The sequence below is a fragment of the Pseudochaenichthys georgianus genome, unplaced genomic scaffold, assembly GCF_902827115.2.
Source record: "Pseudochaenichthys georgianus unplaced genomic scaffold, fPseGeo1.2 scaffold_689_arrow_ctg1, whole genome shotgun sequence".
Taxonomy (NCBI): domain Eukaryota; kingdom Metazoa; phylum Chordata; class Actinopteri; order Perciformes; family Channichthyidae; genus Pseudochaenichthys; species Pseudochaenichthys georgianus.
In genome coordinates this window covers 71835-86631 of record NW_027263243.1, presented here as the reverse complement: position 1 = coordinate 86631, position 14797 = coordinate 71835, and the positions used below count along the sequence as shown (strand labels likewise).

At 45.2% G+C, this 14797-nt stretch overlaps 1 protein-coding gene across 1 annotated transcript; it reads left to right on the top strand.

Moving 5' to 3' along the window:
- The first annotated feature begins 12226 nt into the window (after positions 1-12226).
- On the top strand, positions 12227-14035 carry nxph1 (neurexophilin 1). Its single transcript, XM_034079671.1, has one exon. It carries the CDS (start codon positions 12309-12311, stop codon positions 12969-12971), a length of 663 nt encoding a protein of 220 aa, XP_033935562.1. The 5' UTR covers positions 12227-12308; the 3' UTR covers positions 12972-14035.
- Positions 14036-14797: the final 762 nt, after the last annotated feature.

Below are 14797 nucleotides of genomic sequence, written 5' to 3'. Positions count from 1 at the left end.
AGGAAGACCCTCTGCTCTCAGGGGCTCGAGCAGCGGGAGGAAGACCCTCTGCTCTCAGAGCTCGAGCAGCGGGAGGAAGACCCTCTGCTCTCAGAGCTCGAGCAGCGGGAGGAAGACCCTCTGCTCTCAGAGCTCGAGCAGCGGGAGGAAGACCCTCTGCTCTCAGAGCTCGAGCAGCGGGAGGAAGACCCTCTGCTCTCAGGGGCTCGAGCAGCGGGAGGAAGACCCTCTGCTCTCAGAGCTCGAGCAGCGGGAGGAAGACCCTCTGCTCTCAGGGGCTCGAGCAGCGGGAGGAAGACCCTCTGCTCTCAGAGCTCGAGCAGCGGGAGGAAGACCCTCTGCTCTCAGAGCTCGAGCAGCGGGAGGAAGACCCTCTGCTCTCAGAGCTCGAGCAGAGGGTCAGACTCCAGGAGCCGGGTTCCACGCCGGGTCGGAGGTTCAATCTGGTGCTGCGTGCGGGGGGGTCAGGTCTGTCTGTTTCATGAGCAGGCCACCTCCGTTTTACATTGAGACGGCCTCACATATCGGGGGGGGGGTAATAATAATAATAATAATAATAATAATAATAATAACAGATTACATTTATAGAGCGGTGCAGGGATGACATATTCACCCGGAAGCAAGCTGCTGGTTCCCTCGACAAAAAGCAGCAGCATTTCTCCACAGGATTTTGGAATATTGTAAAAAAATAATGTCTGTGGAAACGAACCCGTTTGATGAATGCACGTTTTGTTCTGGATAATCTCCACGTCTACTTTCACAATGTTCTAATCATAACTCTAATGTCCAGAAGCTAAATGCTAACGTGATGCTATAAAGGAACTACAGGCGAGTCCAGCCGCACGACTTCAGCGTCACGCCGACTTCAGATCCAGATTCAAACTACAGATTCTAGATGGAACGAGTTGAAGCGTTTGTCTGAACACTTTGCAGGAGGCAGGGACTGGCTTTCAAGCAGCACAGAAACTAACTCAGAGGAGTGTTCACGTGTTCGGCGTAATGACGTACAACGGCCTCCTCGACTTCTGTAGTCCTGTTCAGCCGCTTGGTAACAACCATCGCTTTTCAGACACGTCCACTGATGATTTAATGTCGTAGAACAAAACGTGATCCGTCTCTTCGATGCGTCTCAACCTCAGACCTTAGTTCAGATACTTCCCAAACCCTACGGAGAGATCCCATTGGCTCTGAGACGAGGGAACAGGAAGTGGGGAAATGCTGACTCACTTCCTGGTTTTAGGACTCATCCCTGCACCTCTCTGTTATAGCGCCTTCCAAGGGACCCGAGGGGTCGGTCGAATAATCGATTATTATTCGCCAGGGCTGCCGAATAATCGATTTTGATCACGGTCAGTTTCTGGCAACCCTAATTTGTACGCACCACGACATCAAGTCAAATTCCTCGTACGTGTAAACCGACCTGGTGATAAACCTGTTGCTGATTCTAGTAAATAAAACAAAATAGAAATAGGGCAGAATAGTCTGTATACAAGTAATTGGAATATTAATATATATAAGTTGCTAACAGATGAACAAACAAAAGAGTAAACATTGAATAGATAGCGGTGGGAGTTGAAGCAGGGCTGTGAAGGGTCGGGGGTCAAAGGCCATGGAGAACAGGAGAGTTTTGACAAATAAGAACCCTAAAAGCTTAAAAAGTATATTTGACTTTTTTCCACAGTTGGAAAACAGCCTTGAACGTTGCTCTGGCAGCTTATTGTTGTTATCAGTTCAACAATATAATTAATTACAAATAACAACAACTTTCATGCCAGTTTCCGACGTCCTGTCCGATCTCTTCCTAAACCACTGCTCAGAACGCACCTGTTCGCGTTAGCGTCCTCTCTCCTCCACATCTCTGCGTGTCCTGTCTGTCTGTGTTTTATGTTGTGCTTCTTTTACTTTACGAGTATTTCTTCTATGCATTGCCACGTGTTTTTGGGTGTCTTTAAAGGTGCTTTGAAACAAAATGTATTTATTCTTTTATCACTCTGTCCTCCGTTAGACTTTGGGGAATGTTCGGTTTGCCCAATACGCACACCTGGAGTCCTTCAGGGGCAGACAGTCACCTGTTCAACCTGTTCAGCCCGGGCCTGTTTTCAGGTCTCAGGCTCCAAAATGACTTTCCCAGAACAAATGATATATCTTCTAAAAGGGTTAAATTAATAATACTTTTTCTCAAAGCAAGCTTACACCTGTGAGTTGGATGTAGAAAATAATCAATATAGATGTTTTTATTTTAAAGAAAATTCAGATTGAAAACAGGAAAAAAAATGTAAATTATTGTGTCCGTCCGTCCGTCTAAAAAAAAAGTACTTACCAGCCTTGAATGATGGGATGGTCGACTAAAAGCTTTAGGAATCCAAACTAGGACATATAATAAGTACCCTGTATCAAGATTGATGCAAAACAAGTGACCTTTGACCTTTTTAGAGAGGGTTAGAAAGAAAAACCCTCTTCTGGGGCCATTTGGTGGATTTTCCATATCTCTGGCCCCCTTGGTCGATCTTGATGATTGACACCTCTCTCTAACCGTCAGAGCCAATGGAATCGAGGGGAACTCCCACACACTCCTTATCTGGTAATGTGTGTGTGTGTGTGTGTGTGTGTGACTGCCGCATAGCCAAGACCGTGCATTAGCATCTTTCGCTCAGGGGTCATTTAGATGCTTCCTATGAGACTTGTGTTTTGAAACAGTGTCGAGGGGGGGGGGGGGGGGGGGGCTTTGGGGCTTAACAGGCTGCTCAACGGACAATTGTTCTAGAACTACCTCTGAAAGTTATTATATATATCTTAATGGATCTCCACAGACATGCAGATGTATAAGCATGTTGTTGGGACACTTCCTCAGATACATTATCTTGGTTTGCTCGTCACAGCTTAACACACACACACACACACACACACACACACACACACACACACACACACACACACACACACACCTGCTCACACACTGTGTTAAATGACCTGGGACAGGGAACAGCTGAGCTCTCTGAAGGACGGCTTCACTGTGTTTTATATCAGTCTGAGTGAAGCCAAGGAGGTGAAGCAAGCCAAGGAGGTGAAGCAAGCCAAGGAGGTGAAGCAAGCCAAAGAATCACTGTTGCTCTTCTTCAGTTTTTAAATCGTTTCGATATTTAGAGCCAAAGACCGTTGGAGCTGTAAAGCGGCTACTTTATGAGCTTATACGCCTGCTTGAAAGTCCCTCATTTCCTCACAGATATCTCTTCTGTTCTCTGTGTGAACACAATAAAAACATTTGTAATGAATTGGAGAGCTCCGTCACAGTTGGTAATTAAAGCCATGAAATGATTGTCTCCTTATTGTCTTTAACGGCACCGAGCTTCCAGCACAGCTTACATGAATTAATCCTCCATGAAGCGTCCCATCGGCGGCACTCTGGGTCTTTATATTCTGCACTCAGACTTCTTTTAGAAACAGTGAGACAGACTCTTCTGAACATCATCCTGTGCACGATCAGAGGGGTTAGCAGGGGTTAGCAGGGTTAGCAGGGGTTAGCAGGGTTAGCAGGGTTAGCAGGGTTAGCAGGGGTTAGCAGGGTTAGCAGGGTTAGCAGGGTTAGCAGGGGTTAGCAGGGTTAGCAGGGTTAGCAGGGTTAGCAGCGGTTAGCGGGGGTTAGCAGCGTTAGCAGGGTTAGCAGGGTTAGCAGCGTTAGCAGGGTTAGCGGCGGTTAGCAGGGGTTAGCAGCGTTAGCAGGGTTAGCGGCGGTTAGCAGGGGTTAGCAGCGTTAGCAGGGTTAGCAGAGTTAGCAGCGTTAGCAGGGGTTAGCAGCGTTAGCAGGGGTTAGCAGCGTTAGCAGCGGTTAGCAGGGGTTAGCAGCGTTAGCAGGGTTAGCAGGGTTAGCGGGGGTTAGCAGCGGTTAGCAGGGGTTAGCAGCGTTAGCAGGGGTTAGCAGCGTTAGCAGGGTTAGCAGAGTTAGCAGCGTTAGCAGGGGTTAGCAGGGTTAGCAGCGGTTAGCAGGGGTTAGCAGGGTTAGCAGAGTTAGCAGCGGTTAGCAGGGGTTAGCAGCGTTAGCAGGGTTAGCAGGGGTTAGCAGGGTTAGCAGCGTTAGCAGGGTTAGCAGGGGTTAGCAGGGGTTAGCAGGGTTAGCAGCGTTAGCAGGGTTAGCAGAGTTAGCAGGGGTTAGCAGGGGTTAGCAGGGTTAGCAGCGTTAGCAGCGGTTAGCAGGGGTTAGCAGCGTTAGCAGGGTTAGCGGGGGTTAGCAGCGTTAGCAGGGGTTAGCAGGGTTAGCAGGGTTAGCGGGGGTTAGCAGAGTTAGCAGCGTTAGCAGCGGTTAGCAGGGGTTAGCAGGGTTAGGGTGGCATTCATTTGGGTCAGATTGATTTGGGTTTGATTGATTTGCGTTAGGGTGAAATTGGTTTGAGACTTGAGATGTATCGTGGGTCCAGGTGAGGTGGTTGTCTTCTCTCTTTGTCCTGTGGAAGGACCTGGAAGTGTGTATCCACGTTGCAGCTGTTCGTGATTGTTTGAAAATGGATGCATTTTAGTTTTTTCTTGTGGAGACGACTGGAGAAAATATCAAGAGCGTCTGTATGAGTGGATCTAATTAGACGAGGACTTTGTTGAACAGGTTGGATCGGGGCTGTCCTCTCAGATACACACTCTTGGTACCAGTGAACTGCTAGTCATTGGATGAAACGTGTGTTTCTTCTGGTGGTATTTGGGATTGGGTAAGCGTTGGGGTTAGGGTCGGATCCTTTCTCTTGGCTATCGAGCGTAGCACAGTGTCCGTCCTCATGGCTGTTGTTTTAACCTTGTCTGCTGAATTCAAGCTCGTATTCAGATTGTTCAAATCAAGACATAATAAAACAAACATATGTTTTAAAAGCACAAATAGTCAATATAACTATATGGTCTCCTGAGCGGTCCTTGGGAGATTGTTGACATCCATTCTTCTTTCTCTATTAATATATAAACACAGGATATTTTCTATCATTTAGACTTACTTTGTGTATTATCTTTTTAATTGTACATGAGTCACCTGGGGGAGGGGTCCTCTTCTCTCTGAGCTTTATTACATTATGTCCTAGTTACTGCGAGGGTCTAAGGACAGAGGGTTTATTTACGAACTGTAGATCCTCTGGAGACAAATGTGTACTTTGTAATATTGGGCAATATATTGGATAAATTGATTGATTGACTACATCGTCACAATATCGAGTACACGTACGTACCTACCTACATACTGACTGACTTGCTTACCTACTGACTGGCTTTTTAACTTACTAACTCTCTTAATTGTTTACTTACTTGATTGTGTACTCGCTTACTTGTTCACTTACTTACGTGCTTTCTCGTGTACTAACTAACTCACTCACAATATTTTTATCTTGTTCTGTTGCCTCTTAGCTTTTATTTTATTTATTTTTTATTTAGTTATTTTTTTTATTTATTTTTTTATTTTAAATTGTACGGTGTCCTTGGGTGTCATGAAAGGCACCTAAAAAATAAAATGTATTATTATTATTATTAATATGGAGCAATACTATTGACCACTCCAAACACTTTTTAAAGCTGAGATTGTGAGAGAGCTCAGGATAAGAGAAGAAGATAAGAAGTACTTTATTGATCCCAATGTGGGAAATATTTGCATTGCAGCATAAAAACACAAGGCGTCGCACATTAGAGAAATTAGAAGACTAGAAATAAACAATCCAAAATGTAAACGTCTCAAATTGAAATAAAATAGCATTAAAACGTAAGAAATATCCATGTGTGGTGTGTGTGGTCACCAGTAGAGAAGTGTGGTGCAGAGACGTCCTGCCTGCAGGCGTCCAGATGCTGTCTGGATGTCAGTCTGGATGTTCCTCAGAATCTGAGCCGGTTCTGGCCAGGTTTCAGGTTCTGCTCACCAGATGCACCGTCCCTCAGGTGAAGGGCTGCAGCTGGCAGCTCCAGGTTCCAACAAAGCCCCCAACTGGCCCCCGGCCCAGAAACCCTGCTGCAGGATGCCTGAGGCAGATAAACATGTCCGTCTGCAGAGAGGAGGGTCCAGCCTACACACAGAGGAATCACATCGGGTCGTTTCCTAAACCTCCTTTCCTAACCTCAGTGAAACATCCGGGGGTAAAGCCTGAACTACACAAACAGGACCACTCACCTACGTACCAACATACCTGCGTACTTAATTACTTTCTCACATACTTGCTTACGTACCTACTTATCTTCTTATATACTAACTTACCTACTCGCTTGCTTACTTCTTTCCTTACATACTTCCTTACTTACTTACTTACTTATCTACTTGCTTATTTACTTCCTTACATACTTCCTTACTTCCTTACATACTTACTTACTTGCTTATCTACTTGCTTACTTACTTCCTTACATACTTCCTTACTTTCTTACATACTTACCTACTTGCTTATCTACTTGCTTACTTACTTCCTTACATACTTCCTTACTTCCTTACATACTTACCTACTTGCTTACCTACTTGCTTATTACTTGCTTACATACTTCCTTACTTCCTTACATACTTACCTACTTGCTTATCTACTTTCTTACTTCCTTCCTTGCATACTTCCTTACTTCCTTACATACTTACCTACTTGCTTATCTACTTGCTTACTTACTTCCTTACATACTTCCTTACTTCCTTACATACTTATCTACTTGCTTATTTACTTCCTTACATACTTCCTTACTTCCTTACCTACTTACCTACTTGCTTATCTACTTGCTTATTTACTTCCTTACATACTTCCTTACTTCCTTACTTCCTTACATACTTACCTACTTGCTTATCTACTTGCTTACTTACTTCCTTACATACTTCCTTACTTCCTCACATACTTACCTACTTGCTTATTACTTGCTTGCTTACCTGGTTACTTGTGTACTTATTACTTGCTTACCTGGTTACTTGTGTACTTACTTATTACTTGCTTACCTGGTTACTTGTGTACTTACTTATTACTTGCTTACCTGGTTACTTGTGTACTTACTTATTACTTGCTAACCTGGTTACTTGTGTACTTATTACTTGCTTACCTGGTTACTTGTGTACTTACTTGGTTGCTTTATTGAAGTGCGCTCATACTTACCGACCACCTTTCTTACTCATTGAACTGCATACTAACGTCTACTTACTAGACGATGTAGGTCAAATATATCCTGTCTTCTTTCAAAGTCTTCCCAATGCTGGATTAAAAGAGACTAAAGGAGGAGTGCCCTGCTGGTTGGCTTCAGAGTGTGTTGTTTCTGCAGCAGACTGCATGTGCAAGTCATTCATTTAAAACATACATCTGATTCCCTTAAGAGCGTCTGAAGTGTTTCCTCTCCAGTTCAACGCTCGTGTTTTAATCAGTTCCTTTGAATGTGCTGAGAAACAGGAAGTCACATTATCATAATCCATCCTACGTGATCCCTCCACGGCGAGGGGCCGGCTCGCCTGCGTGAAGAGACGGTGATTGCTAAGAGCGTCTCCTCACGCCGAGTTGAACCCTCAGCTAAAGATAGACCCTGAGACCCTCTTCAGCTCAGAGGCGTCTCTTTCCTCAAGTCGAGAGGAACTGGTTTATATTCAACACTCTGAATATCGCCCTTCTTTTTAAATGAACTCTTTTCCGTGAAACCCGAAGCTCGTGGAGGATGCTCAGCGCGATGTCTGCACTTGGTTTGAGTGAATTTGATGAATCAGTTTTGACCGTTGTTGAAGAGGCACTAGATTCTAATATCAAGCTGGACATGAGCAGAATAGGAACACTTTACAGTAGGGATCACCAACTACATTTGTCCAAGGGCCAAAATGTATCCAATAGACACAATCGCGGGCCAGTGATTTTTATATAGTCCATAATGCTAGTGGAGCACGCTCAGGACCTTTAATGTATTATCTGAAACGATGTAATAACTTTTAAAACTTGTTCCAGTCACTTGCCCCATGCATTCAGCAGCAGCAGGCCTTTCACTTGGATTTGATCATTATGAAATGTCATAATTTCGACAATAAAGAAATGCTACATAAACGTTATCTTGCACATTTTATCTAACCATCTCCGTTTCTAACTTTCAATATATTTTAAAAGAGATCTCTCTCTCCTCTGCGTGCGGGGGCGGGGCCTCACAGACACGCTGCACCTCTCTCTCTCCTCTGCGTGCGGGGGCGGGGCCTCACAGACACGCTGCACCTCTCTCTCTGCGTGCGGGGGCGGGGCCTCACAGACACGCTGCACCTCTCTCTCCTCTGCGTGCGGGGGCGGGGCCTCACAGACACGCTGCATCTCTCTCTCGCTCACAGACACGCTGCATCTCTCTCGCTCACAGACACGCTGCATCTCTCTCGCTCACAGACACGCTGCATCTCTCTCGCTCACAGACACGCTGCATCTCTCTCGCTCACAGACACGCTGCATCTCTCTCGCTCACAGACACGCTGCATCTCTCTCTCGCTCACAGACACGCTGCATCTCTCTCTCGCTCACAGACACGCTGCATCTCTCTCTCGCTCACAGACACGCTGCATCTCTCTCTCGCTCACAGACATGCTGCAGCGCTGTGCAGTGTGCACACAGTTCTGCCGGTAATGAATATTACATTTTGTGAGGAAACTTTTCCACCAATAATTCCAATAAGTATTCCAAAATGTATTCACTTCAGATTTACGAAAGTAACTGTAATCAGATTACTCGTTTTTCAAATGTAACGCCAGCTGAATGCAGTTAGCCTACTTGATTTTTATATTCTGCGTAACGCCGTTACATGTATTCCGTTACAACCAGTCTAGGTTACAACCCAACCCTGCTTCTGGGCTACTCTCCCGCAGCTCCTGCCTCTCTGTTGGACTCCGTCGCAGCGGGGCTACTGCTGCGCGGAGTGCACAAAGCAGACTCTTCACAACGAAGGGTCACTTCTTCTTGAAGGCAGGGAAGGTTTCGCAGTACCAGTCTACTGTCCCGCAGCTGCTGCCTCTCTGTTGGACTCCGGTACTGCACCTTACTCACAACGTTGTAACAAAAAAATGGGTGGGGGGTGAACGCAGTAACCACTCAGCTAACGCCATAGTCACCCCCGTCGTGCGGGCCGGATGAGAATGTCTGGCGGGCCGGATGTGGCCCGCGGGCCGCCAGTTGGTGGTCACTGCTTTACGGCCTTGGTACTTGTACTTTTGCTTAAGTACTAGGGGTGTAACGGTATCCGTATTCGTCCTGTACCGTCACGGTTCGGACGTCACGGTTCGGCACATGCAGTCACACGGCGAATACGCCTTTTTTTACGAGTGGGAAAAAAGTCTGTCCTTCAGGGCAGTATCCACTACACTATTTATAATCCAGGGGGCGGTATTGCGCCTAAAAGCTGTTTGCCAGCCGCCCTTAAACAACAAATGAAGAACAAAACACAACAAAACGAACTAAATACAAGAAGAAGAAAAGTTAGTATGGTGAGTTCAGATAACACACAGGAGCTAGAACCCACCTGCTTCTTTTAAATCAGCTGTGTGGGAACATTTCGGGTTCCCTGTGGACTACAATAACGATGAAGTGTGCGAGTGGTGGATCGGAAGAGGACGGTGTGTCGGCGTTGTTCTGCAGCGGTGCGGTATGCTAATGGAACACACGCTAAACATGCTAAATCACATCAGAAGGCATCACCCAGATTAGCCACTCACCGGAGCCCGGCGAAAGACAACAGCAGTTCAACAGCTGATCCCCGCTGTGTTTAAGAAGCCAGGAGACATGAAAGCCGAGAGACCAACATAAATAACTGAAGCTTTTGGCATGTTTCTCAACGACTTTGCGCTCTTGAAACACTTTCTTATTATTTATGATGTAAGACATTCTTTTTAGTTTTACAGCTTGATGAAACCTTTTAGTTTGACATCAGCCATTATAGATACTACGGCCATCTGAGTGTGTGGTTTGTTTTAACTGTTTAATGCAGTTCATTATTCAAAATGTCAGAGTTCCTTATTTTGAGACTGAAACTTGCTCTACTGTTCAAAAATAAATAACAAACCTGGAATTATGCATTTGGGACTTTTTTTTGCTTTTTCTTGTCGTACCGAACCGTGACCTCCAAACCGAGGTACGAACCGAACCGTGACTTCTGTGAACCGTTACACCCCTATTAAGTACTTAAGTATCTAAGTACTTCTTCCAACACTGAAGGGTACAGACGTCATTTTGAACAGGATGCCTCTGACTCTTCTATCGATAATGTGTTCACATGACAACAGATGTTAATGGTACATCACGTCTGTTTCCACACGTCCACCGGTCGTTTTCCCGTTCAGACACGCTTTCTAACTCAAGCACGTTTGACTTTAGGCCTGGACTGATCTATATTCAGCTACACAGACAACTTTCAATCAATAAAATCTCGTTATCCGTAATTTAGAGGTAATTTATGTCGGTTTCCTACTTTGATCCTGCACTCAGTCTTACTTATAAACACCAGAGACAGTAAGGAACGGCTTCGACAAGGAGATACAAGAGAAATGCAACCCTGCGCCAAACCTATTATATCAGATGTTAAGTAGAAGTAGTCCAACACAAAGACATGTATGCTGTAAGCTGCATCCTTAATGCCCCTCAGAGTCACGTCTTCATCTATATGCAGGTGTGTTGTCCTGGTCTGAGTAAGTCTCCCGGCGTGTCCCCGTGGTGTTCAGAGACGAGCTGTGAGGCAATTCAATTGGAAACTGATTGATAGTGAAACCTTATTTTCCAAGTATTGATCCGGAGGGCGACCCTGCAAAATGCAAAAACCCTTCAGCGAGACGGATCGGCGTACAAAGACATAATCAGCCAATCAATGTCACATTCCTCCAGCGGAGGCTAATTCCACTCATCGGCGCTAAATAGTGAAACTCCCGGGTTCATCAATCGCCAATCGAAGGAGCACTCGTTAGTTAATAGTCTGCTCTGCACCCTCCGAACGGACGCTGCATCTATCTGACCCGGCAGAGGGAGGCGCCATGTTTTACTTTGATTGCTGTTTTCTCTTCACTGTAATTCACAATTTGGATCTGTCTGCTGTCATGATTTGAAATGGAAGCTTGCAGCGAAGATTGATCTCTCCAGCCCCCCATGGAGTTATTTTGATTGGTCAATTTTGTGGACACGGTTGAATGTGAAAGTCAATATTTCCTGAATGACACAGAAGAGTAATATCTCATGACGCATCGTTTCACCGATACACCAGTACCCGTTTCTGTGTCTGCAGGGCTGGAGCCAACCTTGTTATGGTCTTTGAGGCGACAAAGGAATGAAATATGGTGCACATAAGAAGGTCCCCAGTTTGATCCAAGGCAATGTCAAGGTGTCCTTTACCAAAAGCAGAGGAAAAATGGAAACATCCTCAGAATTAAACTGCAGCCGAGGCACCAGGTGGTTCTGCAGGAAAGACTGTGGACATTTCCAAATGAAAGGGTTGGACCGCTGATGGTCGCTCCAAGTTCTTTGTACAAAGAGACCTGGACCTCTTTTAGGGTCTTTGAGGTGACAAAGGAGGATGAGCAATCTTCCAGTCATCAGAAGGTTTCCCAGTTTTGATCCCAGAGTCCTAAACCTTGACGTCCCGACCAAAAGACAGACCGAGAATGAAAGCAGACTCAAAATGAAACTGCTGCTGAAGCACAAGGTAGCAAATCCCTCACTCTCTCGCGTTCATGTTCAGTGCACGAACTTCAGTTGTGCAATTCATGTTCTTATGTTTCCATGATCCGACAAACAAGGATCAATTGCGTCCAACAAAACGATGCCTTTCGCAGCGCCAAACACACCTTTTCAAAGTCACTAATATAAAAATCATAAACAAATTATTAATACAAATGAACAAGTTAACGTCAATGGAACCAGATACTCTAAAATATCATAGAAAAAGGGTACATTTATTATTATTTATTGTTTTATCCTAAAAATATGCTGAATATTTTAATATATTAATCGGGTGCTACCCTTTCAAAACGTACTTGCTGCTCAGTATCTTCTTCCGAGCGACCTGGATATTCTTGAAATGTTGTGGAACTGATTGATTGATATGTCTCTGTGCTCACTACTTACCTTAACGCTAGTGTTACACTCTGGAAACATGGATGGCTTCAGCGCATTTCAAAGACATTCTTGAGTAATGCAGAAAAATGCGAAAGCGACACAACAAATATTGAGTACTTTGTGACGACTGACAGACGATTGCTCTCAGTTGGCTGTCCAAAGACATACGTAACTAACCAGATGTTTTCCTCTCTTCCGCAGGTTGCCCACGCCTCAAAGTCGGAGATCGTGAAGTCGGGAACCCCCAAATCCACACTAAAGCACATATGGACAGAAAGCAGTAAGGACATGTCCATCAGTAGGCTGCTGTCACAGACTCTCCACGGAAAAGAGAACAGCACAGCCTTGGATCTTCGCTACGACACCCCCGAGCCGTACTCCGAACAGGACCTCTGGGATTGGCTGAGGAACACCACGGACCTGCAGGATTCGCGGCCGCGGGCAAAACGGCGGCCGATGGTCAAGACGGGGAAATTCAAGAAGATGTTCGGCTGGGGCGACTTCCACTCCAACATCAAGACGGTCAAACTCAACCTTCTGATCACCGGAAAGATCGTGGACCACGGAAACGGCACCTTCAGCGTCTATTTCCGTCACAATTCCACGGGCCAGGGCAACGTTTCTGTCAGTTTAGTCCCGCCCACTAAAGTAGTTGAATTCGACGTAGCGGCACAGCAGTCTGTAATCGACGCCAAGGATTCAAAGTCCTTCAATTGCCGCATCGAATACGAGAAGGTGGAGAAAGGCGCCAAGAATACGCTCTGCAACTTCGACCCGTCCAAAACGTGCTACCAGGAGCAAACCCAGAGTCACGTGTCTTGGCTTTGCTCCAAACCCTTCAAAGTCATCTGTATCTTCATCTCCTTCTACAGCACCGACTACAAACTGGTGCAGAAAGTTTGTCCGGACTACAACTACCACAGCGACACGCCCTACTTCCCGTCCGGGTGACGAGCAAAAAGTGGGAAAAGTGGACCAGTGGAGCGCGGACTGGAGCTTCGACCCATCCCAGAGAGGAGCGTTTTAGCCGAACTGTCCCTAAACATGTCCACAACGAGAGAGTCAAACCCCCGACCGATTACCCAACGTGACGTCAAGAATCCTGCGGAGAACGGTTACTTTAAACAGTCTACAGCTGCTACAAAGGACTGACATCTGCAAAAAAAACGACCGTTAGAATTGATTCTCGAGTTCAGTTTTGTCGGATGTGTAGATAGCGGGACGAATTGTCCTGTTTGTTCCGATTGTTATCATTATTAGCCCCCCCCGTGTTTGCTTTATGTTTAGTTCTCACTTATTTTGAAACTAGATTTTCACATGTTTCACACACATTGCCTCTCTGGACATTTGGACTGTTTGCCTCGGCCGTGCTATTGACAGTTTATCCTGGAAACCAATTCCTCATTTAAAAAGAATAAAAAATGGAAATCAGGATTGTTTAGGAAACCCTGCAAGGCGACTGACGAGGAGATTTCAATGTGAGTTTAGCAAAGGGAGATCTTCTTCCCCCATTAGGAGAGAAAATGTCGCTTGGATATAAAAACTGTCAATCTGTCAAAAAAAAGTTTGTGGAGTTTATTCTCAGCTGATTGAATGTCGGATCACCTGATTGGCTGACGGTCAGCGGGTCGTGCGTGGGGGATGGGGCTTGCTCATTGTCACTTAATATATCAAATGTAATGTATTCTATATCTTAGAGCCTAATTTGTAAGAATGGTTTGTATTGTACATAGTTTATCCCAATAAACTGCTTCTGTAAAAGCCCCCATGAGCTGTGTGTCCCCCCCCTCGCTAATTCCTCTTGTTCACTCCATTTATGCTCGTTCTTGGTTCCTAACAAATGGTGTTGCTGCCCTAGATGTGAATTTCTTGAAACCATCACTCCTGTACAGAAACTGTAAAACTTACTAAATATATTAAAAAGTATTCATTGAATTTTTTCTTTATTGGGGGGGACGGTGGGGGTTGGCTATGTACATAATAATTAAAGAACACAGTACATTTTAACAATTGAATGTTGGTTTGCGTTGGTTCTTTCTGTTGTTTTTGCTGCTCGAACGTGTTGGGTTCAAACTAAATAACAACACATCTGTTCCCAGGTCCCAATGAGCTGAGGAGTCACTGATCATGTGATGTGTGCGGTTACTATTGGATACGTGTTAGGAGTCTTTTGTCTAGAGCAGTCGGTTGTTTGCAGAAAGTGTGTGGCCACAGAAATCCATAACCTGTTGGCATCTGTGTGAAAGACATTGGAAAAAAGAATATATAGTCAGAAAAAGTTTAAGTTCAGAAAAAAAGTCAAGATCATGAAAGAAGTGCAAATTCGGAAATGTTAGAACATTTATTCTAAATCGTGAAAGAGATTCTGAAAAAGTTGAAATTCTGAGAAAAAGTCAAAATTCTGAAAGAAGTCGAAATTCAGAAAAAAGAATATTTAAGTATTGAGTAGATTTAATTGGTGTCTTCATGGAGGTCCTAGGTGGGAATTAGGTGGTCTGACACCCTGGGAACAAACACATTTATCACACTCCATCACAGGCCCGGACTGGCCATCGGGAGGACCGGGAGGTTTCCCGATGGCCTGGCCTGCTGAGTGGCCTGCTGGCCTGAGGATTTTTTTTTTTATGTATGTATTGTGAACGCAACGCTGCGCAAATGTGGGTCTGACTCTGCCTCACAGAGGGTGACTGGCTGTCTACATGATGTGGCCTGCCGACATGACCACTTTCATACAGACCATACTAATGGCCTCGATTGGTCTCTGTGTGTCATTCAAG

What these genes read in the sequence shown, in the direction of transcription:
- nxph1 (XM_034079671.1), top strand. Translation starts at nt 12,309, where the DNA reads ATGTCCATCAGTAGGCTGCTGTCACAGACTCTCCACGGAAAAGAGAAC.